General features: G+C 46.3%; 1 protein-coding gene across 1 annotated transcript; it reads right to left on the bottom strand.

Annotated features, from left to right (window-relative positions):
* Nucleotides 1–1,571: 1,571 nt before the first annotated feature.
* Nucleotides 1,572–24,798, bottom strand: LOC119396973 (cytochrome P450 2J4). Its single transcript, XM_037664374.2, has 9 exons — nucleotides 24,694–24,798; nucleotides 19,609–19,894; nucleotides 17,092–17,219; nucleotides 15,621–15,727; nucleotides 13,277–13,578; nucleotides 11,345–11,451; nucleotides 8,841–9,102; nucleotides 6,016–6,203; nucleotides 1,572–2,983 (listed from the first exon to the last, which is right to left on the bottom strand). Exons 2-9 carry the CDS (start codon nucleotides 19,821–19,823, stop codon nucleotides 2,793–2,795), a joined length of 1,500 nt encoding a protein of 499 aa, XP_037520302.1. The 5' UTR covers nucleotides 19,824–19,894; nucleotides 24,694–24,798; the 3' UTR covers nucleotides 1,572–2,792.
* Nucleotides 24,799–24,902: the final 104 nt, after the last annotated feature.

The following is a 24,902-nucleotide window of genomic DNA, read 5'->3' on the forward strand; positions in this document are numbered from 1 at the left end:
CGCTGTGGTGTTGTAGTGGTTAGGGCGCTTGACTGCATAACTGACTGTTGCAGACTCAACTGCTCGGCTTGACTGCTGACCTGCAGGTTGCAGGATAGAATCCCTGCCACGGTAGCTGCATTTCGATGGAGGTGAAGTGCTAGAGGTCCATGTGCCAGATTTAGGTGCACATTGAAAAACCCTAGGTGGTCAAAACTTCCATACCCCTTCCACTATGGTGTCTCTCATAATCAGGTCATGCTTTTGGGACGTAAAACCCCAACATTTATATATATTATTAAGTTGTGCTTACTGGTAGTTCATGACTTCAGCTATAATGCATGGAATATAAGACTGACAGTGCACCTGTCTCTCTTGTTTTCCTCGTGCTGTAATTAGATGTGCTACAAGTATTTCTTTTACCTTTGCAGCTTCAAAACTAAAATGGCGGTAAATTAAGCTAGTTGGTTGTTCATGGCCATAAAATAACAGCGCAAGAAATGACAGACGAAAAAAATTTTTGTCTCGGTGTGTTAGTCGTTTTTTGCGCTGTTATTTTACGTTCAAAATTTAAGCCACCCATCTCTATTGCTTACTTATAGTCAGTGTCAGTGCATTGTTAAGTTTTGTTGAACAGTTTGTGGCTGTTCAGTACTCGCATGCTCAAAAGTGGTCTTTCCATTCCGTTTTTTATGAAAGTTGCTGGAGTCCATGTTTATGTGGTTCTAATGGCTTGTTTTCAAAAGGAACATTTCACTATGGCGGCAGTGTAAATCGCAATGTTAAATCTCGACCGAGACTTTTTCTGTAAATTTATTTTGAGACAAACTGAAAGCAACGTACTCTGGTTTTGTGCACACTGTAGGCGATATTACAGTGTAGGCACACTGTAACACAATATTGTTATGTGAAAGCATCTGACGCATTGTACTCCCTATACCCTTTTCTTATAGTACTAGTGTGAGATTTCACTTTTATTGCCTTTCCGGATATGCACCTGTAGATTGGCTGCTCTATGTATAGCTCCGCACATCACTCGGAAACTCACCACAAATGAACTTCGTGGGCCAAATGTGATAGGTGAGCTGCTTATGCTCTCTACTCTTAAGTTGGGGGTGTGCAAATAGCCGTTTTTGAAACACGATTGAATACTGCCAATATTGAACGTTTTATGAGTAGTATGTGAATAATGTACACCTTTCTCGCCATTATTCTCAACCGATTTTCACATCTTGATGCACCATTCAGTTTTATTGCACTGCACATTACAATGCGCATTTCGTTAAATTGCTAACTACCTAAAGCTCTTTCTTTGCAAATTCCAGCACTTGTAAATAAGCGGTCATGTAATAGTTAAAAAAAACTATTGCTAGCATTGCCCATTTAATATTGCTATATACCTCCTCAACCAAATGAGAAATGTCTGCTGTCTGTGGTTACAGCAAGGGAAAAAAAAAAAAGGCATCTTACTGGAATGGTCACAGAAGGTGGGTGGTGCCACTGATGTATAAAGTTTGTTTCAGCTAGACAATTTTGTATATCGTCCGATCAAAGTAGACGAAGAATTCATGGCAACTGCACTTGAGCACAGGCTATTAATAGATGTTTATTTGAAAAAACACACACACATCTACAATGTTATGAGCAAGGGTAGTGCTGAAAATTCTACTCTTGCTTCACACACACACAAAAAAGACTTTACAGTGGTGAAATAACGCAGCAGCGCAGAAGCCACTTGTGTGGATAAATAGACAAATAATCCATTTAAAAGTGCATCTCATAGCGACAGAGATTATTTCTTAAGCACTGCTAAGGCTTCCTATGAATCCATCATGAAAGTGCAGATTTTTCACTAATGAGCAGATTTCTGTGTTACCATACGGTTGGTGCAGTTGCATGCTTGCTTCCTTTTTCTGTTTCTGCCTATGCTGCTGTGACATAGGTTTTACAATATAGGTGGCTCTATCTGACACTCCGTTTGCATCTGCTCACATAAAGCCAGGCTATGTTGCCCTAGCTGCACACCTTTTTGTTGTTTGTGTATAGTACACTCAAGAGTTCAACTGCAAGAAGTAGGCTTTCATGAAAAGGTTTATTTGGGACAACTGCTTTTCTTTGCAGTCCTTTGATAATAGCTGCTGCTGAGGTGGTATGCCGTTTTTGCTGTGAATGTTCTGTGTCATTACAGATGGGCTTGTTTAGGAACATGAACATCTTGAACTGCATCTTGCAGTAAAAGGTCTCACCAAAGAAACAGGCTTGCAAGCGAACATAGTATGCACATTATATATATAGTATTAAGGGGACACTAAAATGAAACACTAAGTTAATCGTGGAAATGAGTAAAGCATGCAAACACAGACAAGAAAAGAAAAAAGAAAAATAGCACAACAGAACAAGGCAAGAACTAAACTACACAAATGTTTAGGTCTGGCCCCTTTATAAACACAATGTAATTATAGTTTCTGTCATTGAAAAGTTATATAGGCTCATGCAAATACCTTCACAATCTGTCATGGCAAGTCTGTGCAGGAACCTCAAGGCGACGTTGCCACCTGTATTTTCCTTTTACACACTTTCCCACTGCAAGAGTGATATTTTTGGTATTGTAAAAACGGTAGTGCACTAACGCATGAAAAATTTTTCTTCTGAGTGTCCTTTTAAAGCATTGTTAGACCCTGGGTGTGTGCCTTTAAAAACAACGCTGGGTACATTGCTAATATGATGATACGAAGAGCCTTTACACTGCGACCATAGCATCGTGTGTCACAACTGCTTTTGAGCAGGTTTGACTCGTGGTTCGTTCTGTGTGCTCAAATGTTTACTAATCGTGGCCGAAAGACCAGTTCCTGCGGCTTGGGCCGGAGAGAGAGGCCGGGGATTTCATCAAAGACGAGGGGTGGGCTATCGGGTGGTGCCTCGATTGCGAAGTGCTGCAGTATGGTGGTGAAGTAGATGAACTCCTCCATGTTGGCGATCACTTCACCAGGGCATGAGCGCTTGCCTACGAATGGTGAAAGCACTACTGTTGAGGCGTGTAGTTATGCACCATTTCATAACTCGCTTGTGAAACGCATATATACATTAGCGCTAGCTGTTGGGCCAGTTTGTACATTATGAACTTGTAAATGGGGTACCAGCGAAAACACAGAAAATACGTACACAAGAAGAAGGCGTTACACGCGGACGAACGCTGGACTTTCAACTGTGCTTTATTGGAAATTGCATTGCCGCACAAGGCTTCTCATGCATGCGCATTGCCGTCACTTCCCACGACACGTGACACTTCAAACTTATTTTTACGCCAAGTAGGCACGCTCTTTCGACGTCAGAGACAAGGACGTATCGCTGACACAATTATCTTTATGATTCACAATATGAAATGCTTCTAAAATCTCCCGCGAATATCTTGTCATTCCCCTACCCAAAATGGTTGTGCGATCGAACATCGGCTTACTGGATTTGCATTTCATGCAACTGCGGCAATGAACAGCCAGATTGCTTCCCAAGTCCCCGCTCAAGAATAAGCGGTTGCAAGAACATAATACATCCTTGCGTGCTTCAGATAGCAGAGTTTCCCATCCAGACCCACGTTTGTGTCGCTAATCTTCGGTCAAACTTGAACGTCCTGGTAAATTTCATCAGGGATTCTGACATCGCTGCTCAGCCAAAAGTAATTTTTTACGTAGTAACGACGAACCTTTAATAACTCTTTATATGAGTAGTATTTACATTAGCCACGAAAAAAAAAACTGGGGCAGCTACAAACTAGTCGTGCGAGGATTGAGGAAACAGCGGAGCTGGTGGCCTTCTCCTCCTCCTTTCCATGCTTTTCACCTTCACTTCCCTTTCCCGCCCCTTGCTATGGCTATGCTAGGCCTTACCCTATCCCCTCCTCCTAGCGTGCACATCACCTCTCACCCTTACTTCCATTTTCCACCCCCTTGCTATACTATACCATACAAGTCTATGTCACATTCTACCCTCCTTTATTTCCTCCTCACTACCCTGTCCCACCCTCTTAGTATACTATACTATGTCTTGCTATGCCAGGAGCTGCTGGGCACATCTCTTTCCCATCCCTTGTTATGCTATACTGTGCATAGTTATGCTATGGATTACCCTCTCACCTCCTTTTCCTCGGCACCTTATCATCGGTGCTCCTCATCCATACTTCCCTTTCTCATCCCCTTGTTAAACTACACAAGGCTATGCAATGCATTACCCTCTCCCCTCTTCCTTCCTCCTCACTTCCCTTCCACCCCTTTGCTATACTGTACTATTGGTACTATGCACGGTTATGCTATGCTAGGAGCTGCTTGGCACATACCCGCTTTATGTGGCGCATACCCGCCCAGTTTTGTGCGGAAGATCCCGGAATTTTGCCAAGCTTGGACAGCTCCGCTGTTAAAAGTAGATAAATGTAGCTAGCACGAATGTATTTCTCAGGCGGACAGGCGCAGCGCGTTTCTGTGGATGGAGCTGGCATTTTTTCTTAGGTAATTATGATGAATTTTGGCGTCAGTTGAAAACCGCCGCCGTAAATGACAAACTGGCGTCCCACCGCCGTGGAGCGCCATGAGTTACGTGAGCTCGAACTTTGGCGACGTTAAGAGCGCGCTTTCTGAACGGGGGGCCCGCGTGCGGGAAGTAATGAAGCGACGGAGCTGCAGTATCAGCCAGGCTGTGGCAGGCACGTTCTCCCGTCTCTCGGCTACCCAGCACACGCATCGTAATAAGAGTGCCGCCCTCACAAAAATAAAGAAAAGGCAGCTTGCTACCCGAAAGAATCTGCTCGTCTCCACGACGGCAGAAGGAAGAAAAAGGAAAAATAATCCGGGATCTCGGCGACAACGGCTACACAAAGGCGTTCATTCGCAAGGCCCTGCGCAGGAATAAGGGCGGTGGGGGTAGAGAGCCAGCGGCGCCGCCTCAGCGACGCCGTGTGCCGATTCCCTACATCGCGGGAACCAGCGAAACATTAGAGAGTTTTAGCAAGCTACGGAAATACGGTACGCAAATACGCTACCGTAGGACGGTACCGCTCCTCCTTTCCAGGTCGTCGACCTTTTGCCGGGAAGGCACCCCAACACCACAAAAGCTTTTTCAAAATTTACTGTGGGGTTGTCACGGCGTATTGTTGCTCGCCAGCCCACGCATTGTTAACGAGACACCTGTCGTTTGGGGTACGCATTGTCACTGGAACGGGGAGCGGCAAAAGCACAACCAGCGGGAAAGGAGGAACGCTACCGTACTGCCTTACCGTATTTGCGTACCGTATTTCCGTAACTTGCTAATGGGAAGGGCGGGGGTCGGCGTGGCACACAAGCCAACCTCCACCATCGGCCGTTTCTTCCCCCTTCCCAAAGACCGCGCACCTGCGGAGAAAGCGCAGGGCGTCGTGTATAGGATCTCGTGTTCAGACTGCCCCGCCGCGTACGTCGGGGAAACAAAGAACTTCCGCGAAAGGATGCGGCAACATAAGAACGATCTGCGTCAGCTGAACAGCGAAAGGAGTGCAGTAGCGGAACACTGCGAAAAATGTGACCACCGCATTAGTCCTGACGATGCGGTGATCCTGGAACAGGAAAGCTGTTGGCGCCGGCGGCTTCTCCTCGAGTCGTGGCATATACAGAATACAGCGGAAAACATCAACCGCACCACGGGAACCTTGCCCCCCCTATATTGTCAAGGCTTGCGGCAACTGTCGGCAAGAAAGCGCATATAAGCGCCGTGCACCTCGGGCCATCTCACCCCTGAAGAAGAAGCCGGTCAGGCTTCGAAACGTCGGGTTTTTTAAAATAAACCTTCTGGTTGGAGATTTCTCTTTTTGCCTTTAGTCTACTGATAACGGCACTGCCAGAACCACATGGAGCGCAGCCCTACAACAGTGTGAGGGAGGCGAGAGAAGTTTATGTGCGCTCCGCAAACTCGTCTCCGATGTCGAGAATATCGCGGAATGGGCTAAACGTCAGACGGAGACAGGGCAGCCACTAAACACGTATTGATGACGATGCGTGTCTGATGAAATATTACCATAGGAGAAGGGGATGAATTGCTCCGGTTTCAACGGCCTCGTCTCGCCGTCGACAAGGAAGCGCTCAGGTCGGAAGACTTCCGGATCTCCCCAGAAAGACTTGTCGTGGAAGATGGACCATATGGAGGCGATCACAATGCTGCCGCGTGGGATGACGTAGCCTCCCGCTTTGACGTCTGCATCGGCGCTGCGTCATGAAACAGTGAGCCAAGCAATGACTGCAGCTCGCATACCTTTTATGCTATGCATGAAGTATATATATATATATATATATATATATATATATATATATATATATATATATATAAGGTGGGCAATGCAAAGGTGATCAGCTAGATTGCTGTTTTGTTGCCGTTTATACATGGGAAAAAAAAAAAGGGGTGAGCAAATGGACAAAGTAAGAATCACGCACTACCACAAGAGGGTGCCACGAGCGTACGTCCCTGTACATACACCCGCGCTGAGAGAACTGAAATTCACTGGAAATGTTTTCAGTTTTTACAGTGACTGCATTGCACCGAGTGTGTATGTGTACAATCAACGAGATGAGCGATTTCGCCCCTGTCATACAACACAAAGCAAGAGGTCGCAGAAATGACGGCAGGGTTCCCTTTCCTTGAGCCGCGGGAGCGTATGGGACAGGGTTACGTCACGCCACGTCATCCGTTACAGAGAAGCGTCGCAGCTACGTTCGCTCGGAGCCTCGCCGCTGCGGTATCACGTGACTAGAAGGTAAACCAGGGGGATGAAACTTCGCGGTTTTTCTGTCCCGTGACCGCAGCGATCCTAATGTTTGGGGGCTGTACTACATACGAACATAAATGAGCGTTGTTGTTCCATTTTATATTACCAGGTTACTTATTAACTCCGGAGTTTTTAATATGCAAGTGAACCTAAAGGTTGCAGTTCGAGGTTGCGAAAATACGAGCGCCACCCGGAGTGTAAAACGGGAACTGCGCCGTCCTATCTCTCACGGCGAAAAAGGGGCGTTTCTTAACGCGCGCCCATGTGTGCTACGGCCTACGGTGTCCCAAAGGCCGCTTTTACCACCGTAAGGTTTGTTTCGAGGATACTGGTGAAACCCTTGCAAGCCTCAGCGAAACAGACGCATGAATGGATTCGCGCCGTTATCACAAACCGTGCTTTGCTGAGGGTGTCGAAATTCTTCACGACACACCGGCATAAAATTCTTTAAGATCCCGGCGGATGAAAGGTATGATCTGCATGCTGCTCTCTGTTTTTCTACGCTTGGACGCATATCAGGATGCGGTTACAGCAGTAGCGTAAAATATTCAAGTTGTGTTTTTACTGTATGAATGGTATGTTTAGGCAATAAACCATTCAAACAAACTCTGCTCTTTATTCTTGTCTAATTTATGTGTACACGTAAACAAAAACAAAGTCTTACTTAGAATAAGTGGTGCAAAAATAGGTGGATGGGCAAACGTTCATCCATCAGAACACAGCGATTGCCGTTTTGATCATGTGGCGGGTTGCGCAACAGGAAGAAGGTCGCTCGCTCGCCATCTGCATACCTTATCCCAATTAAATTTGGTGCTAAATCGCCCCCCAACTACTCGGATCCTCAGTCCTCATCAAGATGGCGTCCTTCAGTGCGTGTCTGCAATGTGCCGCCAGGTTTCAGTACCGCCCCCAAACACCAGGTGTTCTTCCGGCGCTGCGAGCGAATATCGCGTTCCATGGATGGTATAGGAAGTTTCACCTCCCTGGGTAAACCACCAACAGACGCTCGCGTGCACCTCTTCGTGCCTTTCCGCAGTGGCCTTCGTGACGTTACCTTTACAATTAGGTGACGTCACGAGTTATATACGTTGTCGAGCGAGCGAACAGAAACCGGTTTATGTGCTAGCAGGTGCGCGCGCTCCCTGCTCGTTCTCCTCGCACGGCGAGAAGGAGCACACGAAGAGGTGTTGAGACGAGCCGACGTAGTGAAGGAAAGAGCGAAATGAGAAATCTAAAGTTTGAGGGCAACCCGTGTTGCCGGGGAAATGTATAATGTAAATGCGAAAAGATGCACCAGCCAAAAAGATCAAATTGTTTACTGACGTTTCGGCTTGCTCAAAGTATTGATTGGGATTGTGAACAAGGCTCCCGTATGGGGAGCCGAAACATCAGTAAACAATTTGTTCTTTTTGGTCGGCATATTTTTTCGCGTTTACAGTGCAGAACTTTATTATTGTAAGAAACTATTGTTGTGGCTTTCCCTGAGGCGTTTTTGTCGGGCGGCATCGGTACGGCAACCTTAACCTTTCTATTAAAAAAAAAAAAAGCGTTATAGCGTTCATCAGCGCTTGGAACGGCCCACTTTGGAAGGCGCAGCCCGTGACCACCGAAACGCCTGTTTGACATAAAATTTTCGCAAAGTCGGAATTTTCCTGATATGTACAATCCTCCATGTCGGCTTTACATCTTGTCCTAGAGACGGCTTTTATTCCACCACCAAGGCATTTTTCAACAGAGCCTTCAAATGTGTTCTCACTTCACAATAGTTTCGATACGCCGGTACAATGCATTTGCATGGTTAAAGTATATTCGCAGTCTGCAAGCGTATACGTGTGCAGCCCAGTCGGTAAGACATTCGCCTTCTCAGCTCGGTTCCCTAGTTTCTGGACCCAGAACCACCAAGAAAACTTATCTTCTTTTATACATTTATTTCTTCATAGCGATTCGTCTTACGTGACGGAGCGACAGACGTACCCGCAATTTTGCCGTTGCGTTTACATATAAATGCTTACGCATTTAAAAAACGAAAAAAGTTAAGCAATGTAACTTGAGACGGAGAGAAGTATAGGCAGATACTCACTAGCGCATTATGTTCAGTGGAACGACCGGCTTGTATCGCATCGTCTCCCAAATGAACGCTTGCGTGTACGGCATCCGGTTTCGGTCACTCCACAAGATGTGCGAGCTCTGGTTACGCTGAAGAACTGCGTCGATTTCGGCGTGGATGCGGTGTTGCAACTCTGGCTTGACGGCACACATGAGCAGCAACCACTCGATGGAGGAGCGAACCGTCTCGCTGCCGGCACCGAAGAAGGTCGACACGTTCCCCTTGAGAAGGTTGCCTGCGTAAGGCAAACAGTTCGCGGCCAGTGCAGAGCTGCTCTACCAACACGTCATATGGTGCGAATAGCACGTACTTGTGTATTGGACACTTTCAAGCTCCCTGCGCATTATGAATCTGCACCAGTGGACGACCGTCCCTACCCAGTTTGTGTTTTGCCTCGTTCCCACATCAAACATTGTTCGTACGCGTAGAATAAAGAAGCCAACCAGCGAAGTGGAACACAGATCCGCACCATTATCTTCCAGATGCGCCTTCAGTCATATATCTCAATAACACATCCTAGGGACTGAATTCGCCCCTGCCGTAAATGCCCTGTGGTAGACTAATAATAACTGTTGGGGTTAACGTCCCAAAACAACGAGATGATTATTAAGGACGCCGTAGTAGAGGGTTCTGGAAATTTCGACCATAGGCGTGCGCAGGGTTCCCCATCAGGGGAGGCGAAGGTTCATCGCAGCGCCTCCCCCCCCTATTAAGTCAATGTACGCGGCAGATTTTGCGACCCCCCCCCCCCTCTTAGGTGACTACGGGGCCTCAATGTAAGGGGCAGATTTCGCCCCCCCCCCCCTCTTAGGTGATTAGGGGGGGCGACCACCCTCCCCCCACTGTCCCCCCTGCGCGCACGCCTATGATTTCGACCACCTGGGGTTCTTTAGCGTGCACCTAAATCTAAGTACACGGGCTTCAAGCATTTTCGCCTCCATCGAAAATGCGACCGCCGCAGCCGGGCTAAGTGTGGTAGACTAAACTCGACAGACAGGGCAATTTCACTGCCAACTGAAGCTTGCAGAATCGATCAAGTGTCGCTGAAGATCAACGAACTTTTGGGGGGTTTTGTTAAGAAAGACCCGTCTTTTCCCAACTAAAATGTATAATTCTCGTGCTGATTTATTTCCCAAGGCTTTGGGGCCGTTTTCGATAGTTCTGAGATGTGGCAATCCAGTCATGGTAACATAAAACTCGCTACCGCCCGCGTTTTTTCTTTCAAAATTATTGTGTGTGCACGCGTGTGTGTGTGTGTGTGTGTGTGTGTGTGTGTGTGTGTGTGTGTGTGTGTGTGTGTGTGTGTGTGTGCGCGCGCGCGCGCGCGCGCGCATTAAGGTTTTTTTTTTTTTTTTTTTTACAGCGATCACCGAAGCGTGGTTACACTCCAAACGTGGTAACCGATAAACGGGATTTTGTGCACCTATACACAGAAAATTAGGTGGGTAGATGAGATTAAGAAGTTTGTAGGTATTACGTGGCAGCAGAAAGCACAGGACCGGGTTGATTGGCGGAACATGAGAGAAGCCTTTGCCCTGCCGTGGGCGTAGACAGGCTGATGATGATGATGATGAAAGTAAGGGTTACATTAGCTTTGAGTGCATAAATTCTAAACTTGGTAACCCTTACCATCGGTACACAAAATCACATTTATCGGTTACCACGTTTAGAGTGTAGAACGCAAGGTTAAGCAGCGCGCGGGTATACCGGAGGCTTAATTCCGAGAGTGAGCACGACTTAGCGTGGCGGCGATGCCCCGCGCGTCATCCGGTACGGCAACGTTTCCTTGAGAGCCAGTAGAGCTACAGGCTAGGCTAGCTGGTGTACGTTCATCGTTAAAGTTGCGCTAAGCAGACACTACACAGACTAAGAAATATGTTTGCAATGTGTCGTGTCTTGTGTTTCTTTGCGTGATGTCTACTTAGCGCCACCTTACTAGTGAGCAAGGGGTAGCCAGGAACTTTTTTGAAGGAGCAAGAAGTTGACCCCCCCCCTCCCCTGCTACACTAATGTCGGTGAGCGTTTTGTTTCCCCGCTTTGCTCTGTCGAGGCGCGCACGTGATGTGATGTCACATCCAACGGGAATTCGCTGGGACAGACGCCTGCTTTATTGCTCAATGAGCCAGTTCACGTTTCTGCGTCACAAAGCTAGATATTGTCATGCTGAAATGGCGAAAGCGAAATTCAGAGGAAGACAAGAACTCATACTTTAGGTAGTTCCAAAGCGTAGACATTTTAGCGACCGCTCCGTAATAATGTTGGTCCCGGGTGTTCAAGTAATTTTTGTGGAGCTATGAAGCTTGCTTTCTGAGCAAGGGGTTCCTCTGTGGCTTTATATGCTACGTTCCTTTGGATGGCAACCTTTCTTTTACTGACTTGGAGCGCGCGCCAAGGTAGGTTATGGCAGTTGAAATCGAGGTCAATCCTGGCCGGGATCGAATGAAAAGAAACAGCACCCTTATCGAAGACGCACTCACGAGTGAAGCATTCGTTATGCTGCTCCTTCATCTCGCTGAGGAATCCGTCTATGTAGTCTCGGACCAGGCCTTCCTTGTATGTGTCCTCATGCTCGTTAATCTTGGAGCTGCACGTAAAACGGTTTCACGTTAGTAGTCTTAATGAAGTATGAGGCACTCGATATTACGCAGTTGGTCGTTCGAACTTTGTTATTCGTCCCCGACTGGGCAGTGCTAAGGGAAATTGTTTGATGTGGAAGACGCACCACTGAGTTCTATGCCTGTCACAGTTGAACGTCACATACGAGAAATTAAAAACCACTCATTTTTTTTTGCAAATCAGATATCTTTATTTAATATACCATCATCTTGTATATTAGTGCTTCCATGCATTCTTCGGCCATATTTATGTGGTTATTTATTTATTTGCTTGAATATACTGCTAGCCTCACCTTTGGGGCTGTTGTAGGAAAGGGGGCAGCGTACATATTCAAAACAACACAGTTCAAGTAGGCGCGCACATGAGTTGAACAAGGCAGTACATATATGCACTTTACATTCATCACACAGGCGCTAAAAAAGATGAGAAAAACTGTAGTAAACGACATGTTAGTAGTATAGCGCGCGAAATAAGCACAAGAACGGAAAATTTAGATAAATTGGGTATTCATTACACAAGAGATAAGACACGGCAAGTATTGACGAAATCATGAGGCGTAATATAAAGGCAGAAAAGCAAGAAACTGAGAAGTGAATCAGAATGTCATTGAACAAAGCTGCGCGGCTGCGTCTCTATCATAACTACAAAGCATATTTTGATATCTTGGCGATAAAAGCTTCGAGTGATGGGCAGTTGACGTCACTGTCAGGCAAACTGCCCCATTCTCGGATTTCTTGTGTAAAAAAGGAGTACCTGCAGATGTCGTTATGAAACCTGTGTTCAGTAAAAAAAACGGCAGGAAGTGGAAGATGGAAAATTGCGATGAAAAAATCCGTGAACAGGGGGTGGTTGCTCGAGCCGACGTTTCGACAATTAAGTGGACTTGTTTTCTTCAAGGCTGGAACCCAGGTGTTCAGTCAAGTGATACGTGTGTCTAGTTCGGGAACCACTTGTATATGAGTGTCGTAAGTAATTACTCGCGTTGACTTTCATGCTGCCATTAAGAACAAGGAAAATAAACTCGAGACAAAGTCTCAATTTTGTATAATGGGTAAGTCGACTGGCTTTACATAGTTTTGTAGGAGGGTCATGACAGCGATACTTATTAAAGATAAATCTATGCGCTTTCCTTTGCAAGCTCTCCAATTTCGCTATGTACTATCTACGGTAGGGAAACCAATGTACTGTTAACGCATAATCCGGTACAGTGCGAACGAGTGACATGTTTGCGAGGCGTTTATCTACTGATGCGGATCTAAGCGAGCGCTCTAATGAATACAAAACTGCCGTTGCTTTATTAACATGTTACCTGCTTGTCCCATTTGAGATCTGATGAAGCTGTGACGCCTAAACATTTATAAACACTTCCACTTTCCTTAACATCTGTCCTAGAAAGTTCATGGGTGCTCTTTTATTTTTCACTGTCGTACAAACGGTTTTTTTTCTGCGTTAATCGCCATCTTCCACGTTTGACACAATTGTGTTATATTTTCAAGTGCACTGTTTAAGATTATCTGGTCTTCACGGTAGGTTACTTCCTTGTAGATAATGCAGTCATCTGGAAACGCTCTTACTGTTGCTTTAGTGTTGATGTGCAAATCATCTATAAAATGAAGAAAAAAGGATAGCAGCTAAAACGGCATCTTGTGGGATGTCAGACAGCACATCACCGCAATCCGAAGAGTGGTCTTTGTGGTATACATATTGATGTCGTCCTGCAAGATAGCCTTTTATCAGTTTGGTGATATATATCGCATCATTCCGCACATATTAAACAAACACCTGTCGCTCACTCAGCAAAATCTTCTCGGCGGGCCAGTGCGTCCCTCAGCCTCTCGCATGCGCCCACGCGGAAGAAGACGAACAGCTTGCGAAGCCAGGGAAAGAAGTTGATGGCCGCCGCCTGTGCAGCCAGGGCCGGAATGACCTCGATCAATTGGTCAAGGTAACTGCGCTCGGGGTCGTCGTATTCAAACCGCCGGCCGAACACCAGTGCTGAGATGATGTTGGATGTGCTGGGCGTCAGCAAGGTTGTGGGTACCACGGGCTTTCTTTCCAGGGATTGAAGCTCCCGGATTAGGTACGACAGTTCCTCCTGAAATTGAAGTAAATTGAGTCATAATTGTTCTTCTTCTTCTTCTTCTTCTTCTTCTTATTATTATTATTATTATTATTATTATTATTATTATTATTATTATTATTATTATTATTATTATTATTATTATTATTATTATTTATTTACTTATGTATTTATTTTGCTCTAGGCTTCAAAATTACAGATGCCTTGAAACTTCGGAGTCTTCTGTAGCTCCCGAACCTGTTCATTCAGCGTTGGTATTATTGCTGCATTTAGGAGACAAAATTTCTGTCAACCAATACTGGTTACCGACAAATACCACTGGTAATTCTCGCAAGCTTTCGTATGTAACGTGTGCTGTTAAACATTCCCAGTGGTGCTGCCTGCCATAACGTGTCCATGGTCTGTCATATATTTATGCATCATTAGTGGGAGGGTGATATTGACAACGCTAAAATTAACTCGGAAAAACCTACATACCAGTTTGGGCGTGTCAAAGCAGCGCGCGGACTGTGAGACTTCGTGAGGAAATGCCAGCAGCACCAAAGAAAGCAGAAGAAACAGCCAAGAAAAAAAGAGACAGGGACAGGTAGGATGCTGGACTAACAACTGACTTTAATTCGATGAAGACGCGAACAAGAAACCGATATGAGCATGCGCAGCAACAACCATGAATCACTGAAAGGCAACCTATCACCTATCACTGTCAAGAAACCGGACCTCCTTGTCATTCAAAAACACAGATGGCGCACTCACACACTTATCAGGACCAAGTTTGTGAATCTGAAACGCTTCAATAATTTCACGTTCTTTCTGTGTTTTAGCCCTCCCAGTCACCGAAACGTTGCTGAAAAGAGGGGCGCAACCGCACACTTTGCAGTGAATCGGTAGATTTCCACCCGTGCCCGTAGGAAGTAAATTAGCGTGCTCGCGCAATCTATCGTTCACACACCTACCCGATTGCCCAATATATTCTTTGCCACAGGTCAGGGGAATACTGTAGACAATGCATGTATCGCACCTGCTGAATCTGTTGACATGCGCCGTATTACACCTGGACTACTATCCCCATACCGCGCAACGCGCTTACATATGCTAGCCAAAATGCAGGGCGCAGAAAACACGAGCTTGACGGCGTTTCTCACTGCCACCTTCTTAAGATTGTGCGATACGCCATGTAAGTATGGCATAACAACTACTTGCTTCTTCTCTTCACATTCCTTACGCTGTCTGGAAGGCTGTTTCTTTTTCATGTGCAGAGATTCCGCTACCGCCTCAATCATAACCTGAGAGTATCCTGCATTCACCAGCCTCTCAACCTGCTGATGAAAACCGGTTTGCATTTGATGCGTACAACTTTTTTTCAATGCATTGGAAATGCAAAGGTTGGCAATTGCTCGCTTTACGAGCTTCGAATGGGAAGACTCATACGGAAGGAGCATCTTTTTAGTCCTCGGACTGTACATCCAGCAGATATGATGATGGGACAAAAAAAATTAGTGACAAATCTAAAAACCTAATAGAATTATCAAGTGGTTCTTCATGAGTGAAACATAGATTAGTGGAGCAGGACTGAAACACCTGCAAGATGTCACGGATGGCACTAGTGAGGCAGTCACTTGGTCCAATTTTTAAAAGAATAAGGAAGTCATCTACGTATCTGAATATATGGGAGACTCGTCCATCATTTAAAATTGTACACACAGAGTTGTCAAATTTTGCAAGGTATATGTTGCATAAAATAGGCGCCACGCAGGAACCAATGCACACTCCATTTTTCTGCAAAAATAGCTTGCCTTCGAAATCCACAAAAGTAGCGCGAAGATAAAACATTAAAAGTTCCATGAAGTTGTTCGTCGACAGGCCGCAACTACTTTGAAAGGCCGTCTCCCCATTACATTCAATAAGTTCCTGTGAGACAGCGGGAGGTACTGAGATTTTGACATCCAAGTATTCTTGGGCATAAATGTATAAACGAGTCCTTTTGCAATCCGCCTCCATCAAAATGTCATTGCCATGGCTTAGAAACATAAATGTTCTAACGAACCATAAGGACTTACACGTATGTGTGTCTCCATGGCGGGTGTGGTAACGCCCAAATTCTTGAAGACTTTCAGCGAAAAGCGACGCTGCAGTCTCCACAGGGGCCCATTTATTAAAATAAGACCTGCGCTTAGAGAGAGCCGACGGGAGATAGTCAATCGCACCGCGCTGGTCACTGAGGCACCTCGAACATCGCAGACGCCTCTGTGAGTGTGCCAAACTATCCGTCACCACAATTCACACATTACAGGAAGAAAAACAGCAACCGAATGCAATGACAATTACTTCAGTCAGAAATGGGATAATACTAGTTACCATTACTGCCTCACGAAAGAAACAAATGATCAACTAAGAATGCTGTCGATTACTTTTACTAGAGTGTACTATATAGATAGGTGCACTGTACCACTATATAGTACACTCTACGTTTACGTTACTTCCCTTCTAGTATTTAGAGACACACTTGTGTGCCTACTCATACCAGAAAAGTCGTTTATGGTATCAGTTCGCCTCAAGTGAAACGACATCCCTTTAACAATGCTGCGTAACGGTCCAGGGACGTCGCGCCCAAAAGCCGACACTCTTATTTATTAGCCTACTTGGGTAGGTATTTAATTTCAGCCATATGCATGAAGAGATGAAAAATCCTTGATCAGGGGATGCACGTTGCTATAGGGCCAACGTTTCGGCAAGTGGTCTTGTCCTCTTCAAGGCAGCAACTGATTTCCATAAGCTGTGTGTATCAGTAGGCTTTGCTCACTCGACTGCCATCGGAAAAGAGGTTTGCCTGTCGTAACATGCGCATGCATGACGCTGCCGTATGGCACGGCTGCGGGCATACAAATGCTAACCGCAGCATCGCCTGTTACAGCTTGTTTTGCTAATAAAGTAATTCTTACATGTACATTACTTTGTTTCTGTGAGCGATTGCAGAAACGAAGTAATTTTATTATACGGACCCTTACTGAGTAAGAAAAGTAGTAGATCAGTTGTGAAAATGCTGGAAAATGTAATTACTTAAAAGTAATTAATTACATTTAATCTATTACGTACAGATGCTACTAATTAACCGCGACTCTAGTCGTGTGCCACAAGTTCACTAAATTTCGATGAGTGTGACGAGTCTAAACTATGTACATAGTGCAAATTATTCACTTTTGGAAACAAATAATAAGAAGCTGTGGGCACCAAGCCAAGGTGAAAACACGCAGAGACGTTTCGGGAGCCTTACCGATTTCTCGATCACCCTATAGCGTAAGAGCCGTAAGTGATTTAATGTGATGAAGGAAGCCGTACTGGTCCCGTTACGTATATGCGTGTTTTCAGCTGGACTTGGTGACCGCAGCTACTTCTTCATCAAATGACTATACTGTTAAAGCGTGTGTTTCCATTAGGCGGTGCGCCCTATATAGCAATGTGCTTGATTGGGCTGGTTGGTTCTGCATGGTAGACGTTTCTATTCGTCGTCTGCCCTATATAGCGTTATACCTTGTGACTGCTCGTGGACCTTAAAGGGAAATTCTTCTGGCCTGTTGAGAAGAGCGTCCTGCAAAAAAGCTTCTTTCACGGAGCCGAAGTCGCACAGAAAAACCACGTATCGGCTGCCCAGGTGAAGCCTGCACACAGAGATTGTCAGTTGCGAAAATTACGCTTCAGTAAACGGACTCAAGAGAGAGGGAACAGTAGACTGTTGGGCGAGTTGGCAATTCATGATGAATGAGAATAGCGCGAAAAAACGTAGCACGAGACGAAGAGCAAAAGCGCATGAGAGGGAACGACTCATTTTTGGCGCGCAGATGTAAGCATGCCAGGAAACACAGGGCAACAACGTAAGCTACTTTACGTGCCACAATAAGGTCGATAGCAAATTTTAGGATTAACTGATTCAACAGGTTTGACGTCGCAAAGCAGCACGCGGGTGGCGCCGAATAATTTTCCTGCAATGGGCGTAGCCAGAAACGTTTCGCCGGGGGGGGGGGGGGGGGGAGGGAGGGGGGGTAGAACTTACCCTTCCCCCCCTCATGGCTACGCGACTGCCCTGCAACGGGAGTTTTAGCACATGCGCACCAAAATTCATTTGGACAACAGTCTGCGTTCTTTCGCCATCGGAATGCAGCTGCTACGGCAACTTTTTAACGATATCAGCGCAAACGACAAGAGTGGACAGAAGAGAGGACGCAGAGCACTGAAGATATCATGGTTAGCATTGCTGACTTGTAGCAAGAGCAGATAGAAATAATCTCATCTCATATGCTATGAACGCTGTGCAAATCAATGTCAAAATGCAGGGCAGGCCAGGACAGGCAGGCATCACTATAAACTTTAAATCATTTCTGTCACTTAAGAAAAGACAAAAATAATAATGACACTAGTGCTGTCAAAACAGTTCTGGTTGACGACGGCTGGGAACAGGGTTTAGGAATTCTGTTAGGGGACGGTTGTCACACCTGTCGAGTCTCGCGTTAAGAACATTAAGCTGAAGGTACGGGAATGGCAAAAGAGCGTGCGAAATGTACTCTTTACAGTTACACCCACACTTCACAATATCGGCTTCTGGTCGTTCCGATGACGTCGGGGTTGGCTTAGTAAACGCCCTTGACGACAAATGAGAATTTCCTCCCTCCATGGTAAATTGTGCGGAAGGCAGAGATTTAACCAGGGAAAGAAGGCATTGGTCTATGAAGTCCGCCAAGTACCATTGGGCGAACGTGTCAGCTCATGTGCAATGGTTAGAAGCTTTAGCGCTGCATTTGACCTGGACACAGAATAACCGAGAGCTGAGCTAGTTGGTAGGTATCCATGTTAAATGACGGCGTGCAAACACGGAAACAAGAGAGAAATCGAAGCGTTTGTGTTGCCTTGACTTCTTTCTTGCGTCCTTGTTTGCACGCCCAGTCCTTTTAACACAAATACCTTGACGCAGGTGCACCTAAATACGTAGCAGTAAAGCAAAACAAACAAAGGATCTGGAAGTGTTGCAGTTGTCTTCATTAGTATTGTGTTTATAGTTCTTTATACGATTATTCCACCAGTTTGCTAGCGATATATTATATAGGCTCTAAACGTGACCTGTATATCTGTTTGCCTTTCGCTTATTTGTTGCTAAAGAATTTGTGACAACCAAAAATGGCTACAAGCAAAGTGCTCCACGGTCATTCTGTTTTATATGTTGCATTAAAGAAAAAGTATTAAGGTTTGGTCCATGCATCTTTATCACGAAATGAGTTTTTTTACTGCGCTAGAAACACGGACAAACGAAGACGAGAAAGCAGGACGTGCGCAGATCCACTTATTTCTTTATTTATTTTTCATATTTTATCAAGTGTCAAAATTTCCTATCAAATTTATAATTTTTCTATTCTGTAACCTCCCCTCTAAAGAATTATAACATTTATAAAACCACTCAAGTCTTGGCCAATCCCCCACAGTGGGTGTGAGCCAAAGTTGCAGGTGAACAAGAACAAGAACAAGATCCACAACAGAATTTCATTAAATGAAAGATGACATTTACACAGTGAACAAAAGTGACATCAGCTCATTGGCCATCCAAAGTCATAGGAGCGCTGTCGTCACAACCTTGCGTTTAGATATTGCACCTCACAATCTGGAAGTACAACCGACGGGTCGCTAACACATCCACGTGTCTTCTTTATCGCACAAGTCTCGAACAGCTCCCGTGTGTTGCGGCCCTTATGTTGTCCGTGTATCTAGCACAGTAAAAAAAAACTTTTTCAAGATTAACGTCCACCAACTCGCCCAACTTGGTGCTCTAGCACACATCTTTGTTGCCGTGGAAGCACTTTACCTGGGAGACTCATGGAAACTCATGAACAGATGGCGCAGAGCCAAGCTCGTAAGTGCTGCCACATTATAGACAGAAAAGAAGAAAAAAAGAACTAAATGAACGACAGCTTGCATAGCGTGCATTTGCACTGTACTTTCGTTACGAGCCCGCGTTTAAACTCCGCGTAGAGTCCCTTGAGCAGCGAGTGCCTACATACGCACCCGAATACGTTGCCGTATTTCTGTCTGAAAACCTCTACGCCGCGATGGTCCTTGGGCATGAAGAGCAGGCAGCCGAGCAGAGGCAAGCCGAAGGGTCCTGGCGGCAGGTCCTTCCGCAACCATCTCTTGAGCACAGCCCACAGGTACTGCAGGAGGAGTGCACCGAAACCCGCTACCAGGCCTGTGGAGAGGCACTTCCATAGGACTCCCTGCATGGCTTTACCACGATGTGGGCGGCTGCAGTAACTCAGTGTTTTCTACGTTGACCCATCCACAGTGGCTGACGCTGAAAGATGGATTGCGTACGCACAGTCATCGAACCCGCGACCTTCGGGTCAGCAGCCGAGCACCGTATAACCACTGTACCACCGAGACTGACTCGCGCGTTAGCTGAACGCGCGAAATTATCGAACCGCAATTCATACATTAGCTGGGTGACGTGTGTAAGCGCACCTTCTATGGCGCTCTCGAAAAATGAATTTGATTACCTTGCCGGGCCTTAGGGCAAATGTGATTGCATATTTCATGCGTGTTTCAAGATTTGCTAATCATGTTGCCACAATTTATTTTTCTGTTTCGCTCTCTTTCCCTCGACGTTTTTGTATACAACCTTAACAGCCAAGCTGTTTAGTGAATTGTTCCTTGTGAGTCGATCCAGAAAACTATCATCATCATAAACGGGTATGTGCCACAGATTAATCAAAACTCCCAAAAGAGGGGACCGACCCAGAGATCGGTTACGCTGCTTAGAGGAGGTCAGCGGGAATCCCTTGGGACGCCGCGGCCTCCAATGCGCGTGAGATTGCCCGGCGTTGCTCTGCCGAGTCGGTGGTACGCAGAAGGGGCTCCCACGTATCTACTGTGTGTGAAGCGTCAGCGTACTGTGGGCACGTCCACGCCGTGTGTATGAGGGTGGCTGACTGTGAGCAGTATCTGCAGTGTGGTGTCACGAGGTGTACTTTGCTATAAAGCCAGGGGTTGGGAAAGACACCCGTCTGAAGCTTGCGCCACAGGACGTCGGGGGAAGTCTTTATGAGCTGGAGGATAGTGGAGACGGCCTAGTCTGTAGAATGTCTGTGTAAGTAACCAAAGGAGTTAGTTTTTCGCAGGCCTGGGAGGGCGAAGAATGGGAAGTGTGAGGCGTAAGGAACGCCGCCCGCCAGTTGAGATCTCGGGCGAGAGTGCGTGCCTGCAAATTTCCACTAAGAGATTAATGGGCCCAGATAAGAAGGCGACTCTCGGCACCCACATCGATGAACAATGGTGGCTGTCGCCCTGGCCCCACACCGCGGTTGGAGCACGGCATGCAGTGTAATTCACTCCGCCGATAAAACAGTTGCTGAAGAGGTTGCCATTGCTTTGGCAATGACCGACCCAACAATCAATGTGATCGTAAGTGATTCCCAACTCGCCATCCGAAATTTCGACGCAGGCCGTATCTCTGCACAGGCATACTCAGACATAAAGGATCACACCCCGCCTACCTCAACTCGCCTTCTTGTGCCACAAAAATTCGGTAAATCCCACTACTCACCACTGGTTCACTAAAAATGAAGAAGGCAACAGTTAGCCCAACAAATGGCTGCGAAGCCACGGCGGCGAGCCGAAGACCCCGAGTACGTATAACGAGAGAATACTAGGGAGCGGGAAAGGCAACAACGGCTGCGAGAAGATCCCAAAGCGATGGAATGCCTACGCCAACGACGACGGGCCCGTAGATCTATGAGAGGTGCGAACGCTTGGTTTCAGCGCGAGTTTCTGTCTCTGGGTTTGGACAACCGTGTCGTGTCTGTCTGTGGTATATGTCGAACCTCTCTGCGCTCAGAATAAACGTAGAAACAACCTAGCATCACCTAGCTAAAGCTTGGCAACAACCTAGAAGCGACCTAGAACCTGCACCACCTAGCTAAGGCCTAGAAACAACCTAGAAGCAACCAGATTCGTTTTCAGAATCGTCCAGTTTCGCTGTTTCAAGCCTTGCGCGGCTTAGTGCAAGCTTCGCGCAATTTTTTTCAGTTAAATAAAACTAGTCGGAAGTGAGCGCTCTATCCCCCACTTGTCCTCTCCCGTCATTGTTTAATATGCAGAGGTATGGCCATGCAGGTTTTTGACAGTAATGACGGCCGAACACCCCTGATGTTACGTTCGAAGCAATGGCTTACTTCCCGCCTTTACTCGCGCAAAGCTGCGAAACAAAGGCAGGCCGTTGTGAGCAGCACGTCATTGCGTCATTTTCATTATTGCATCCATTGTTGCAAAGCCTGTTGGACTCGTCCAATGAGTGGGGGGGGGGGGGGGGAGGCGGCGGTGACACTTGACACCTCCTAATGAATATGCGATTCTGATGCAGTCGCACTAAAGCGAGGGTCGAAAACCGGTTTTGCGAGCTCGTTAACCTACAGTCCACGTCTCATATTGAAACCGGTAAGCCCACCAAGACAAGGAAAACGAGCACACAGAGCTCTGCAGAGTAGCGCTTTGTGTGTTCGTTTTCCTTGTTCCCATAGTTGTCTTGGTGCGCTTACCGGTTTCAGTACGTCACTTTACAAAGAAAATCGGACCCAGACTCTAGTTCACTACTCCATGTGGGCTACGGAGCCTTCAGCTACTTCTTGCCTCATAATCTCATGATTATTTTTGCACTTGAATCCCTGGAGTGAACAAAGCAACGTTGTCTTTTTACTCTCTGGTACGGTATAGTCATGAACACGCGGATCGCGGACGTCTGTCCGGCCTGCACATGACTGTCTTCGTCCCATATATTTTTGTTTCTCCGAATAAACAAGTCAGCTCTCCAGTCGAGGATGACACATGAACATCTGCGATCGAGCTTCGCCTCCGCACAAGAAGTTCATGTGGACGTTTCGTCTCCCGTCGCATCTAATCGTTGCCAGGTGTCAAAGCCAACGTGTTTGCAACTTGAGCGGTTCTTTTGTGCTTCACAAGGTGTTTCGTGAATTTGCTAAATGGTACTCGCATAATTTTGTTGCGATTATTAACGCTTCGTTTCGGAAAGCTACACAGACGTGACTGGTCTCTAGCATTATTTTCGTGAAGCACGTCCCATGCATTCACTATGTGTTGAAACATAACCGTGGAGTAAGAGCTATTTTTCTTAATCGGCGTCCAGATTATAGCAATTTTGGAGATAGGTATCGGCCTGACGCCAAGTCTCTTTAAAAAATGACCCACCCATATATGAGATATAAGAAAGGCCTTTTTTAAATGGAAACGCGAGCTGACATTTGCCCCCCCCCCCCCCCCCCCCCACTGCAACTTTCTTCATTGTCCCGGTCCTTGCGGGGTTAAATGTCATGACTGCAGCCAGCTAGCTGAAGTGACTTTGAGACCCCTGATATAAGAATGCGCATCGGGGTGAATATACATTGAGGGAAGGATAAATAGGTGATTGGCGCGTGGCGTTGCGAAAGAGCGGTCGAAACAGGGGGCGTGTGTTAACCACAAATGTATGCTGAAGCTATTGATGATAACGGTGAAAACTTGCGTTTCGAAGGCATGGGCCACGCATGAAATCCGTTGAGTTTATACCCTTGTCTGCACATGTGTCTACAGCGCTGAACCTGTTCGCTTAGCTGCAAGGAAACTAACATATGTGCGTTGCTTCTTGGTTGCCAACTGACGAAGCATTCAGTCCCGCAGTGCGTCGAACGTAAAAAGGAGTTGCCTTGCTAGCGTTGTTTCTTCACTCGTGCAGCCCTCGCCTGAGTGCCCTAGACAGTATAGCGTGGACGAATAAGTTAAGGCTACGTGAAAACTGAACATAAAGGCATCGTAAGTGAAGTGGTTCGTCGACCATCTGCAATAGCTGTTATTTCGACCGAACGTACAGGAAGGTCGGCGGTGGTGCGAAAACTGCGGGGCAGTGGTTGCTGAACTTGGTGGCAAATTCATTCGAAGGACCTGCATCTGCGACTCTCAAGGTGTATTGACGATGCGTTCACATGATCCCAGGTAAGGTTATCGTTCTGCTACGTAAATGTGCTACTGCAGTAAATAATTCCTTTTCTGAAAAAAAGAAAGAAACGCCTTAAATCAAGGCTTCGTGAGCATTAAAACAAAAAAAAAAACAAAGAAATTAACTGCAGCTGTATTCATGCATGGTTCACAATCTTCAAACAAGATTGCGATAAGTCGTGAAGAAGCTTATTATAAGCATCCATTCCGTTCGTTTTCAAACCGTCTGTCTTTATTGCTGCTGTATTGCGCTGCAGCTGAAGAATGCATTCTTTAAAACCGTGTAGGCCTACTGCGGCGACGCGACAACGGTCATTGATCCTTCGTAATGCACACTTTGCACCAACAGCAGCGTTCACATTAGTTTAGGGCCGAGTGAAGTGGTTTCCTAAGTACGACGTCGTAGGGGCACAGGAGTTACGAAGCATTGTGACAGCAAGGCTAATGCGTAAACGACGATCAAGGACAATAATACATGTCCTGCAGGAGGTACTTCGTCGATATGGCTGTTTTCCTCTCGAGAGGCGATTTGAAAGTGTAGTCGCGGACAGGAGTGGGTCTTCTCTGCAATTTACATTTGCGTGGTGAGCGTATAGGCCGAGCAGGCCGCTAGGAATTTGAACCACCAAGTGTTCCGCGGTGTTACAGGCAGTTATTAACACGCGTGAATGTTTCCACCGTGAATTGCTTCCAGAGATCAGGCTCCTCGTATGCAAGATTCTTTTGCAAAACAGGCACGACATCACTTGAAGCGACGAAATGGTTGCGATTACGCTCAGATTGGGGAATCTATTAAATAATCTATGCCTTTTTCAAAATTTATACCGCGCGCCAACGAGTCTGGAAGCCGCCCATTCACATTACGAGAATAACAACAACAACAAAAAAAAACCACTGCTGCTCGCTGAATGTTTTTGCATTTTGCGTTTGCTGAACTGCTGTGATTCGCTGACTGATGCTACGTCAAATTTCTCGCAAGCAGCGATACTAATATCGCGATCGCCTCTTCCTCGTTACTTTTGATGCCGTGAAAGCAAATTTCGCAAACACTGGTAATACAAGCCGACAACTGCGCGTGAACATCACGACGCATCGTTGTCTTTTGCTCACCGTAGACGTCACAATAACACGCAGGGGCGTGAACTTGTATTCGTATAGCAGCTCCGCTTCTGTCTGTGCAACCGTTGAACAACGCTGTTGCGAATGCCCGCTGTTCCGATAGCAACTCCTCTATAAAGAAGAAGAAAAAAAGGACACCGACTCTCACGACAGCGACGCTCAGATAACCTATCTAGCGCAGAATTGAGGTTACCGTTAGT

This window comes from Rhipicephalus sanguineus, chromosome 6, assembly GCF_013339695.2.
Source record: "Rhipicephalus sanguineus isolate Rsan-2018 chromosome 6, BIME_Rsan_1.4, whole genome shotgun sequence".
Taxonomy (NCBI): Eukaryota; Metazoa; Arthropoda; class Arachnida; order Ixodida; family Ixodidae; genus Rhipicephalus; species Rhipicephalus sanguineus.